The sequence below is a fragment of the Cynocephalus volans genome, chromosome 11 (genome assembly GCF_027409185.1).
Source record: "Cynocephalus volans isolate mCynVol1 chromosome 11, mCynVol1.pri, whole genome shotgun sequence".
Lineage (NCBI taxonomy): Eukaryota > Metazoa > Chordata > Mammalia > Dermoptera > Cynocephalidae > Cynocephalus > Cynocephalus volans.
The window spans coordinates 71,185,862-71,199,368 of NC_084470.1; the positions used below are offsets into that span (position 1 = coordinate 71,185,862).

The 13,507-nt window shown below is 33.4% G+C and overlaps 1 protein-coding gene across 1 annotated transcript; it reads left to right on the forward strand.

Annotated features, from left to right (window-relative positions):
• Positions 1-371: 371 nt before the first annotated feature.
• Positions 372-13,303, forward strand: CEP15 (centrosomal protein 15). Its single transcript, XM_063115321.1, has 4 exons — positions 372-420; positions 1,793-1,914; positions 11,164-11,238; positions 13,169-13,303. The coding sequence occupies exons 1-4, from the start codon at positions 372-374 to the stop codon at positions 13,301-13,303; spliced, it is 381 nt and encodes a 126-aa protein (XP_062971391.1).
• The last annotated feature ends 204 nt before the right edge of the window (positions 13,304-13,507 follow it).

Sequence of the window (13,507 nt, forward strand, 5' to 3'; positions counted from 1 at the left end):
CTCTCGATCTGTTGATACAATACAGTGTTAACTTGTCTTAGTACCAGATGCGTATTTGTTTTTAATTGTGATTAAGGTTAGCGTATGGGGGGAAAATGGGAGGAAAATGTGAAACATGTTGAATTTACCTAACTCATGGTGGTCTTGGATGCATCTGGCATATGAAAAACTATGCATCCTGAATGAAAATGTATTTAAATGCATTTTTTCATTTTATACATTATTATATCTTAAGTTTTATTGTCTCTTAGAAATCCAATGGATTGAGGTACTAAAATGATCAAATGTTGCAAAGCTGAGGACATGTGGTAGAAGTAACTTAAATGTTTTTATTATTTAGCAGAAAGCTTATAACACACCTTTCATTAACGATGACTTCCTTGTTCACTCAAGAAATTCGCCTTTCTAAAAGACATGTAAGTTTTTTAAAAAGGGTAATCCAATATAGAAATTGTATTGACTTTATTAGTGAAACACTGTGTGCACAGGAAGCATTTTGAAAGTGTGTCATTTTAATTTTCTGACACCTAAGAGATTTTGGTGTTAAGGAATTTCATTGTCTCAAGAATAACCAAGATTAAAAGATATAAATATGTTCTATATCTTTTTACTTTTTGTTAATAATATCTAAATAAAGTCACCCTTCCTCGCCCTTTCTAGGCTCCACATTGGCCTTTAATGGACTTCTTTAAGCCTCTTGCCTAGGGCCAGCTTCATGGGTATGTGACCTATTCCATCACAGGCCCTGTGCTTGGTTTAATTCTCTGTCACTGTCTTGAATCATATTGCACTGGGCCCTGCCAATCATGTAACCAGTCCTGTTCTTACATTTAGTATTAACCCTTTTCCTCCTTTGTCTGTGGGCTCTCAGGTTTTCCTTATATTAATTACCAGGCCCTCTTCCTTGGCCTTTTAAGATATTTTCCTTACAAGAAAATGACTATATAAAGACCTAGGTTTTTAGTTCTACCTTCAAGACAGCTCTATGAAACAGTGTTTCCTGGGAACCTCCACAAATATTTGGGAAATAATTAACCTGTTATGGATACCATTTATGTATTTTTTTATCATCTGTCATATTTTCATATTAGTAATTAAAGATGATCAAAAGCATGTGAGAATTTGACCAGCAAGAAACTTTTAAAGTATATATATATAACAAAGTAGTTTGAGAATTTACTTATCACTCTTTACATCTTTCTTCAATTACTGTTTTACCTTGTAGTATACATACATACACACAGCCTCTCGCTCATATATCAAACCATCATCTTTCTCTTGGAAAAAGAGGAAAAAATATTTTTATTGCTTCTTCAAACATATGGAAGTTTAGCACAATTCTAAATGTGTAACATGAAATTCAGGGGTACTGAAGTGTTAAGCAGAAGGTTTTACATAGCAAGTTATATCAATGTATGTGTGCGGGGAGGTATATATAACTATGTGTACAAAAGGATATGTATTACAGTTTCACCAAAAATTAAAACAGATCTTTAACACTCTAAAATAATTTTAAAAGACCACAGAAGATTAAAAAAACAGAACCATGTACTTATGGCATATATAAAGAATATGTTAACGAAAATAAAAATAATTATACCCATATTGGCTTAAGACTTATTGAACTATCTAAGTTTATCACTGTCTTATTAATTGACGTAGGAATTGACTTCCAAAATATGTTTGAGTTGAAATGAGGTGCAATTAAAAACTAAATTTTTTATATTGGTCAGGCAACAAAATGTTTGATTTTTTAATTTTTAACTTTATATAATCTTCATTTTTTCTAGAGTATCACAAAGATTAATGTTACTTCAACAAATGGAGAATAAATGTGGAGATCAAAACACAGAAAAGGCATCTCAGCTGCAAGCAGCTGAGATTGCTTTTAAAAGGAATCTTAGTCTTTTAAAGGTAAGTTTCGATAACTTGAGTATAAAAATTTTTCCCACCTTTCCAAAAACACTTTGGGTGAATTTCATAATTTTGATTTATATAATTTCTTTGTTCTGAGTAACAAGTAGAATTAATGAAGCAGCATCTCTTTTAAAAAATCCATGTTAGTTTTAAAGTGAAGAAAATTAAAGTTTGCTTCAGCTAAATCTTTTCAATCAGTCAGATAATTAATGACTACAGAAGGAATTTTAAGGTCACCTTTGTGTGAAAAGTAAAAAAAAAAAAAAAGATGTTCCTTTCTACCTTCCACCTTTTTTTATTTGAAGAGAGATCCTGAAAGACCGTAAAATACCTATAATGTATTAAGATCCAACTCAATACTCTTAAACGTCATTAAAAACAAGTACAATTTGATTTTGTCTACTGAGAATTCATATCTATGAAAGATTTTCCAGATTCCTCTTGATGGTTATGAAGGAGGTGGTCAAATTGTGTGATTGCTTGGGGCCTCACCATTTGGCCAATGTACCCATTTGGAGTAAAATCATATGTGTAACATTTTTGGCTGCTTGCTATACTTTGCTTCCAGAATTGTATGGCTTCATCCATAATTAAAACCCTAAAGTTTGCTTCCACTCAAGCTTCCAAGAGATCCTATGACTAAAACATTTGGTAGTAAGACTATATTATTTAAGTTATAAAGCAGTGTTTTCAGTTTTTTATTGTTAAATATTTTCATTGATAGGCATGATATAGTTATCTTCAGTCCTCACTAGAGGATAAAGGAAGAGGAAAATTCAGTTATCTTCTCAGCTTCTGGCAGTTTGATCCACAGTAATTTAAGTCACAGCCATAGTGCTACCAAAGCATTCTATATTGCCATATGTCTTACTTGCCCAATGGTGTTAGCAATATTTATTTTTAAATGGAAATATATAGGATAATCTGGAATTTGCTGTGAAAAGTTAACTAAACTGGAAGGCTTGATTGCTACCTACCTGTAGCAAGTGATGTGATATTTGGTTTTCAAGTGTTTTCCTTTTAATGAACAAGTATTTGATGAATTCCCAGAGAGTCTTTACTATTGAGCTAGTTCTGGACAGAAAGCAGAGACAACAAAATAAGTATAGTTGTCCCCCAGTATCCATGGGGATTAGTTCCAGTACCTCCCACTGATACCAACATCCATGGATGCTCAAGCCCCTGATATAAAATGGTGTAGTATTTGCATATAACCTCTGCACATCCTCCTGTATACTTTAGATTACTTATAAAACCTAACACAATGCAAAGGCTATGTAAATATTTGTTATACTGTATTATTTAGGGAATAATGACAAGGAAAAAAAAAAGTCTGTACATGTTCAGTACAGATGCAATTTTTTTTCAAATATTTTCGATCCCATGGTTGGTTGAATCCACAGATGCAGAACTAATGGATATGAAGAGTCAACTGTATAAATCCAGATCTTGATATCAAGGAGCGTACAGGCTTTGTTGATGATGGAAGGTTTAAGCTCCTTGATATCAAGAACTCTGAGACGTTTTGTGATCAAACATTGAATTACATGGAATAGATTTGGGACTATAGGAACAAGAGTAAAAAGATCTTTGAGAGCTAGAGTATCCTAAGAGGTCTCAAAGAGGAAGTTAAGCTTGGGCTGTGTTTGAATAGGCAGAAGGCAAGGCATTCTGTTAGATTCTTACAAAAGAGTCAAGATCAGAACGAATGACCTTGTTAATGGTCATGAGACTGTGAGTTAACTAGCTTAGAAATTCACAGGAAACAAAGTTAGATATATGTTATGGAACCAAAGAAGTTGATGATATAGTACTGAAAGCATTTAAGCAAAAGAAAAATATAGACATATATAAGAAATATATATGTGGGTATTCAAGAAAGATTCATTTGCTATTTAGATGCAAAATTGTTTCAAGAATGGAGAGACTAGAGTTAAGGAGGATAGCTAAAAAGTTATTGTCTTATGTGTGAGGGGACTTCAAAAAGTTCATAGAAAAATTTGTATTATCTTTTGATTCTATTTGTCTATGAACTTTTTGGTGTATCCTCATATAAGGAACATAATGAACCTGGTTTCATAATTGTGAGAACTTCAGTTTGCTATGGTATTTTTTTTTCTAATTATCAAAGTGATATATTCTGAGTGTAAAAAAAAATTTGTGAAGAAGATGAAATAGCATACCTTCCATATCATTACATCCATCTAGAAATGAGTACATTTTTGTATGTTTCTTTTCAGTCCTTTAATAAACATTTATTGAGCAACTCTTACATCGTAGTGCTTACTGCTAGAGATGCAGTCTCTTCCCTGTTTTTTATATATACTTTGAATAATTGTACAGTATGTGCAATTTTTTATCCTGCTTTCCCTCATTTTTTAAACTTTGGAAATAATTTTAATAGCTCTATCATAGAAGTCATTCTTAAACTAAAATAAATAGGAATTGATTACAGAATTTGAGTTGGGGGAGACTTTAAAAAGCATGCATATTACATTCTTATCCAAAGGTTTTCATTTTTTTTTTAGCATCAAAACCTTTTTTCAAAGATGTAAAATAGATAGAAGTGGGCCTACTTTGGCCCAAACCTCCACCCTTTTAGCCTTTCTTTGCCTTCCCAGCTGTGGTTCTAAGGAACTGTGAAAACCACTGATATGGGCTAATTCCTTAATTTAGAGATGAGGAAACCATAAGGGTATCTACTACTAATGCCCCTTGTCAAGCACAGATTAAGTTACATCTAAGATAGATACTTCAAACGTACAGAATAAACTTTAAAAATAGTTCCATTAAAACTTGGAAACATTCTCTGTAACCATAGAAACAAAATAAGAATGACCTCTGTTACCATCCGTTATTTGACCTCATTTAGATCTTCTGACCAATATAGTAAACATTAAAAGGGAATGAGCTTTAACTTTTCACAAGGAAGATATAACACTAACATTTTGAAATAAAATGGTTATATACTTTAAAAAGCTAAATTTGTTTTAAAATTAGTATATTATGAGTTGAGTAAAATTAATGGATAAAAGGTACAAAAAGTCAATAGCAATCCTATGTATAGCTGAAATATATGAGAATATTTCAAAAAGTTCATAGAAAAAATTGTATTATCTTTCAATTCTATTTTTCCGCAAACTTTTTAAAGTATCCTCAGTACCTTTGTGTAAGAGGTCACATTCACATTAGCAGTTGTTTTTCTAATGTCACTTGTTATAAAGCTATTTTTAGATTTAAGGAAATCCCAACAAAATTGGCACTGAACTCAATAAAATTTCTGTAAATTCATTTGGAAAAATAAACCAACAAGAATATCAAATATAAAAAAATGATTTTTAAAAGGGAGCAATAAGGAAGAGACTAATTCTATCAAATATTCAAACATATTAGCAAATGAATGGATACGAATATAAGTAGTGAAGAAAACTCACAGTCAGTAAATATCATAAAAGATAGTGAACTTTGAAAACACAGGCTGAGTAATTTTTCCCTGTTAGTAAAATGGAAGTTATCTGCTTTTTAAAAACATAAACATAATTGATATGGATTTGAAAGAGAAAGAGGATTTTGTTTCTGTAAATACTTCCATGATATAAACTGTCATCTCTTGCTCCTTATCTCCCACAAAATTTAGTCTTACCCAGAAAGGCAATTCACCGTCTCACAAGGAGGATAAACAAAACACTCAAGGGCGAGAAATAGGAAACTGCCATGGCAGTTTAGAGAAACTGAGTGCTTCCACTGAAGAGTATGCTGGGAGCCTTCACTGGGCAGTTGGAAGTTAAACAGGACCTTCAACAAACTGCCACCCAGGATGGCCAGTGACTTGCAGGACCATATCTCTTTCCTTCTCACATTTCTCACTTTCTCCAATTCATTGAAGATTAAGTTTAATGAATGCTTATTAAGTGTTCCTTGTACCAATAGCTCTGTATCTCATGCTTTAGTATCTTATTTTTCCTGTCCCAGAAATTGGCCCTCCAGCAGATTAAAAGATTAAAACCAACCTGGCCATAGCTGGTTTCACTGTACATATTTACAGTGAGATATATATTGCTGGTTTGGGAGGGAGAGGAGTGTATACGAAGGGGGGAAGAAAGAGATCTCAGCACATGTCTTTTTGTGCTCAAATTTAACCTTTCCTAATGATGAGTCAACTCATTCAAATACAGTCTTCTGAATCCGGCCATAGAGTAACATTTACACCATCTATATCAGAAATATGTTTCTTTTAATTGTTATAAAAAATTTCAACCCTATATAGAAAAAGAGGAAATAGAAGAATTTACTTCCATGTGCATATCATCCAGATTCAATAATTATTAAAACACAGCCAATCTTATTTTATCTATACAACTCATCCCCTCCCCCAGCCCTTCAGATTATTTGGAATGCAATCTCCAGAAATCATATTGTTTCATCTGTAACTATTTTAGTATATATCTATATACTTCAGTGTATATCACTAAAAGATAAGGACTATTTTAAGCAAAATTACAGTACCATTATCACCTAAGAAATTACCAGAAATTCCTCGAATATTCAATCAGGGTTCAAATTTCCCTGATTAATTTATGGACAGTTTTTTACATTTGTTTGAATCAGGATCCAAATAAAATCCAACATCATCATTGATAAGTCTCTAAAAGTCCTCTGTGCCCTTTTTTCTTCTTTTTAATTGTTGAAGGAATTGGGTCATTTGTCCTGTTTCCCAGTTGGGATATTGCTAAGTATATCTCTGAGGTATCATTTGGCACGTTGTCTATTCCACATAATTCCTATAAATTGATAAATCTAGAGCTGAACGGTCAAACAGAAATAAAATGTGAGCCATCTATGTCATTTTAAATATCTAGTAACCATAGAGGTGGGAAAGAGGGAGAAGGGTGGAAGGATAGCAAGAAATTGGTTAATGGACACAAAACAGCTAGTTAGGAAAAGTAAGCACTATTGATGTACGTGAGTTAGGCATCTATAATTAAAATTAATTTACTACATGTTATCAGGTGGCTAGAAGAGAGGAGATTAAATATCCTCAACACAAAGAAATGATTATATTTTGTAATGATAAACATGCTAATTATCCTGATTTGATCATCACACATTGTACACAGGTATTGATATTCAACTCCATACCCGACAAATATGTATAATCAATTACATTTTGATAAAAAAAAAGTTAACCAAAAAATAAATTTCCAGTAACCACTTTTAACAAAGTCAAAAGAAACAGATGAAATTAATTTTAATAACATTTTAATTAATGAGGCATATACACAGTATTATTTCAAATGCCTGTTATAAAAATTATTAGATATCATATTATTTTTTCTTACTATGTCTTCAAAATTCAGTGTGTATTTTACACTTACTGCATATCTTAATTTGGACTTGTCACATTTCAAGTGCTCAGTAGCTACATGAAGCTAATGGCTACTGTACTAACAGGGCAGATCTAAAGGCCTGATCAGATTTCAGGTTCAATATTTTGGGTAAGAACATTTCCATAATGCCTGGTTGTCTCTCTTTTTGGAATGTTGGTAGTCATTGATGATCATTGCCTAGATATATTCATTAGATACTGCAAAAAGTGATATTTGAATTTTTATTCCCTCTCATTTAATTGCTGATTATTTATATGAAGAGAATCTTCCGCTCATCAGTTGTTTGGTTATACTGAAGTACGGCTCATATAGGAAAAGCTATGATGAGTGCCTGATTCTTTCCCTATATTTAATTTTCAAACTAATAGGCCAGTTCTCTAGCATCCTCTAAAGGTAACCAATGAGTTGTTTTGTTTTTGATTTATCTGGGATTTGAAATGTTCCAATCCCTTGCAATTTTTATTCTTATTTATACTTAAATTGTCCTGTTTTTACCAAGTGGAAGCCTCATCACGTTATCTCCTGAATGTCTTTGACATCATCCTAACCGTCTTCGGTAGTTTCCTTTCTTTCTGAAATAATGAATTCTTCCAGGTTCATTGTGTGCATTTGCTTCCCAGACCTGGTACTGGCCATTGTTCCAAGGAGCTCTGGTTCCTTTTGGCAGTAAATATATTTAGAGCTTTCGATCTGGGCACTAGGAGTGTTTATTGCAACCTGTTTTCCCATCAGTACTTCCAATTCAATTACAGGATTGCAAGGTTCTTAACTTAAAATCATTGATCTTGTGCCTCTTCTTTTTTCTCACACCAAAAATCTCAGTTCCCAAAGAATTTTCAGCACCAACATAGCTACTTACTTATTTTAACCTATGATACAGACATCACCACTACCACCAATATGATTACTGAGAGTGGTTTTCAGTAAGATACTTTTAAAATTTTTCTTGTCCTTAGGGTATACCCCATTAGGGATGTTCAGTCAATACCCTTGATGTAGTGTTCTAATACACTTGATGTAGTTCTTCTCTGCATGGTTATGCCACCAACTAGATAATAGTTAGATTTGTTTCATTTCGTTTCCAATTTTTAGGGATTGCTCTTTTGTTCTGTAACTATATAAAATTTTAAATGGTTTAGTAGCAAATCTATAAAACAAAGTAAGCAGGTATAATCAGGTAAGTGTAGCCTCTCTTCCTCTCCTTTTTTCCCTCTCCTCCCGCCTTGGGTACTTTTTAAAAAAGTTTTTGATTTATGTTCAGGAAACTTTGACACCTTAGTTATTTATTCATTTAATGACTATTTAAGTGCCTAGTACAGTCCCTACACTCCGTTAGATACTCAGATGCATAAAAGTTGCATGGAATGTAATCCTTACTTTTGGCAGCATATAGTCTAAGGGAAGGTTCTTATGTGTAAGTATAGACCATAACTTTCTACAGAAGGCTGGGATCAAATTGCACAGGTTTTTTTTTTTTTTTTAAGTCAGGCTAAGGAATTCACATTTTACCTCTGTGTCGTGAGTATTGATTTTTTTTTAGTATAGGGAAGGGCATATTTAAAATAGTTCTTTAGAAGAACGAATCAATCCCATGTTAGGTATGGACTGAAGTAAAACTAGATAGACTGTAGGCATGTCATAGTAGGCACTCCATAAGTATTTGCTGAATGAATAAGTGTAATAATAAGACCGTTGCATTGGGAATGAAATGGAAAGTTTCAAGACATCCTGAAGGAACAATCTATAGAACTCTGAAATTTTAAATGGCAGGGAATAAGAAGAATTGAAGGTAGAGGATCCAGCATAGTATCTGGTGAATCGAATTCCCACTATCATTCAATACATTTAGTAGGAAGAAGAAGAGCTTAGTTTTATCAGGTTGAGAATTAAGAGCTAGGAAGAAAGGTTAGCCATCCCTCTACAATAATAATTAGTTGAAGCTAGATAAGAAACAATCTTGAAGGGAGATAAAGTAAAAATATGAGGACAAATGTCACAAATCTTAAGAAAGCCACCACTTGGGAGCAAGGAGAGAAAAATGAGCCAGGTATAGAGAAAGAGAAGTAGGAATCAAAGAGATAAGCAAAACATCTAAGAAAGTAAAATATTCCTTAAGCTAAGGAAGTTTTTCAGAGAAGTGATAACCCTTTGTCACAATGCTACAGAAATGACAATCAAGTGTCACCATAGGCCTGTATTTACCAAGCCACATATCCCCTACTCATACCTGCTCTCTTGTTTGCAAATCTGCTCTTCTATAAGAGATATTCAGCATCCTTATTTTCTGGTCTTCAAGGGAAATGTTTATAATATCTACAGTGCTACAGTGCTAGCAGCACCTAAATCTGCCACAATTAAACATTTTGTAACCTCATAACTATTCTTAAGATAATGGCATAATTGGGTTGGGATTATTCATGTGATTTATAAAAGTAAAAAGTAATTTTCCCAGGGCCTTGTAAAATCTAAGCGTAATCACAGAAGAGTTAGGTTTCTGTATCTGTTGTAGCATCAGCATCAAAAGCTTTTTAAGTGTGTGTCTTAGCTGTAAACTTCTGGTATGGGATAGACATGCTAACAGACCAGCTTTTTATTCCTAAATTGATGTTTTTTTCCTTCAAATCACCTTCCTCTAGACAGCAGGTGCAGTAATGGTTGTGCAACTTTGGGGAGTCCCTTTAGGGAATTTCCTGTTTTTCCCTTTTACATTTCACACCCCTTCCTTGCTCCTGCCGCTACCATCTGCTATCTCTTTTCTCCTGTTCAGCACTGGCTTCTTCACACCCCACTCCCACGCCCTTTTCCATTTCTCTCCGTCTGTCCAAGAGCCCTCTACTTGGATTGCTCTGATGCATGCACATGGATCAGAGAACTTTCTCTTCATCAACTCGCTAAGCTCAAAGGAGATACAAAATTTACATGGCCTTCACCAAGGCCGCTGTGAACTTGATAAACATAAGTTGGCACAAGACAACATCAGTGCTGATTAGGGGAGCATATATTAAACGGGGCTCAAATGTTTCAGTAACAACTTGCAGAGTTCTACATACCTGGGCATGGGCTTCATGCATGTATTAAGGTAAGTATCTTTATCATGGTATGAATTAAGTTTAGGTACTCTGGTGTTTTTGCAACCATTGGAGATAATATACACATCTACAAGTTAAATTACAAATTAAAGCACAGTACTTGAATGCCATCAGCTGAGTGATATACTACCTAGCAATAAACTTAACATTGAAATTAATTTAGAAATCCAGTACTAAAAGTCTAGATAATATAGTAAAAAGGTTCTTGTCACAAAGTACCAAGGTACCTCATTGAACTTCTTTTAAATATGTGGAATATTTGCATAAATATAAAATTTAAAAATGGAATGTTGAACAAATGAAATGTGTGCCATTAGTATACCATTTGCATCATCTGGAGATACTAGAACTCTTCACTTTTAAGGTTAACACAGTATGGGTCTGAGTATCTGACTGTTTTAGTATCTGAATATTTGATTATTTTATCCATCTGGCTGTTTTTAGGTAATTTTAGAGCTAAATTAATGCTCTGAGAGCTTTAGAGGAAGCTCTTTTTGCACAAATTACTGGCATTTACTAGCTATTCAATGTGAAAAGGCAGAACTTAGAAGTACCACCCCTTTCTGTTTTAAAATAGGAAACAGAGCACTCTTTATTTGAAACATGTTAATTGAGCAATGATCAGTTCTCCCACCTCAGTGTCTCTTCAGTTCATACTGTGTATCTAGAGAAGACTGAGGTGAGAGATTTGGGATACAGACGTTGATAGTATAGGTGTCTTTGTGTTATATAAATACACTTTGATTTTAAAATGCTAATATATGTTACAGGATATAGAAGCAGCAGAAAAGTCTCTGCAGACTAGGATTCACCCACTTCCACTGTCTGAAGTGGTTTCTCTTGAGGTGAGAATCTTAAGGAACGAATTAAAAAGGAGAGACCCTACCTTCTTACTAGTGCATTATAAGTTAAACAATGGTTATATGTGTATATTTCCTAGATTTATTTATTCTGTGAAATAAACAAGATGTGTTTGATCGATCCTTATATGTCCATAGTACTGTGCTTTATACATAAGAGGTAATTGAGAAGTACCTTGATTAAAAACATTTTTTATCAAATGGAAATTTTATAAAGATCTTATGTCTTTTCACCTTGTCACTTAGAAACAACTATCCAGTTAAATGATAACAGACAATATTTATGAAATCTTAAGATGACAGCATGCCTTATCAAAGTGCTTTTCCTGTTGGCTGACGTTAGAAGTAGCAGTTCAGTCCTATTACCAAAAATTTAACCAAAACTATCTAAATGCATGTTATCATACAATAAACTGTGGCTTTTGACTGTTTTATTTTGTTCAGTTCAAGAACAGACTGGGAAGATGGTTGGCAAAAGTAAACCATATTTGGTATATGAATGTGTTTGTGATGAATGGAAGTTTTGTTATATATATATATATTTTTTATAATTTTATACTTTATAATGATCTTTTTCAAATACAATTTTGCATTCCACCTAACTGGAGATATGAATAGACTCAAAATTAATGGCGGAGGATTTGCCCCTCAATTTTCTGTGTCATTCAGGGTAATAAGAAAAGGCAGAGATCAAGGATAAAAACAATTCTGGAAAAAGTTGTGCCTTGGGCATGTCTTTTTCTTTGTTAAATTCTCCAATACTTTACTCTGGCAACACAAACAGGGCCCACACAATAGGGGTTAGTCTAGCCGTGAATGATGGAGAAACTCCCAACCACAGGCCTCAGATAGTATTTTTCTTAGCTAGTCTTGCACAGCAGGATGACCTTTATTTTAACTATGTCAGGCTGTTTCTCAGACCACAAGCATAGATGTACAGATAGTTAGGATCCCTCACCATTTTCAGTTTTGAGAACTGCTGTACCTTTTTAATGCTAAGAGTTAATAATTATGTGTTCCTAATGCTATCTAATTCATTGGCTGAATTTCCCAAAATGAGATTGACAGTGATAATCTAAAAAAAGAAAGCCCTCCTAAGATACAGGGCTTTTGGCGGTTTAGTTCTCTTTGGCCTGCATTAGGGCGGTCACCCAAGAAATCATCAAAGCTCCTAGATACAGCATGGTGACATTACACAAGCTTCTGTAGCCTATAGATCACTACAGCCAGACCAATAATACAGCATCTCAACTTCTAAGCTACTTGTGTTAAAAATGGTTAAATTATATTGATATTATTTTCTCATCGTAAAAAAAATTTGGGAGAAAATTACAATTTGTTACATCAAGTGTTCTTTTAAAAGATATAGTGGATACATATTTCCCACACAATTAGGAGGCCGATTCATCTCAGTTCTATACTATAACATATTTATACTAGTTATATTTCAGCTTCTGATTTCATCCCAGGTCAGATCTTTTGACACTAATTCTGAATCACTTGTTCATGTTTATTAATCATGTCATTGTAATAATTTCACTGTGGGTTATCATTTGGTATAGGACTTGGAACATTAAACAAAAACATTTAATGACTATATAGCCATAGGATACCACTGGCAATAATCACAAGGTTGGCCACAAGAGGGCGTGTAAAATCACAATAAAATTCTAAAACCTGTAATTCTGCCAGGCTCTGGTTTTACTGAGAAATTTGTAAATTAACACTAGTAAGTAGCCAGATTTTTTTCTAAAATTAACATAAAATATTCTATAGAGGAAATGCATTCTACGTATACGTGTGTGTGTGTGCGCACACATACACACTCTTAAGTGAATAAACATTTAGATTATTATGAAGAGCCAAGTTCAATTGCTTGATATGCTTTTTACTTTGGGATTTTATTTTTTTCCAGACTCGTTACTGGGCATCAGTAGAAGAATATATTCCCAAATGGGAACAGTTTCTTCTAGGAAGAAAACCATATCCTATTTGTACTGAAAATCAAAATGAGGCAGAAAATACCATTCAAAATGAGGCACAGCAATAACTTCTTCACATGCTACTTCAAAAAACCTGTTTAATAATACTGAATAGTAAACTTAATAGTATGTAGGTAATTGCAGGAACTTTACGAATTGAATATGTTCATATTGTTTCATTATCTCCTAAGTGACAATGAAGATATGAGAAGCTACTGGGAAGTTTCAGGTTATCACCTACTAGTACTTCAAGGTTACGAGTTTGCTTTCTA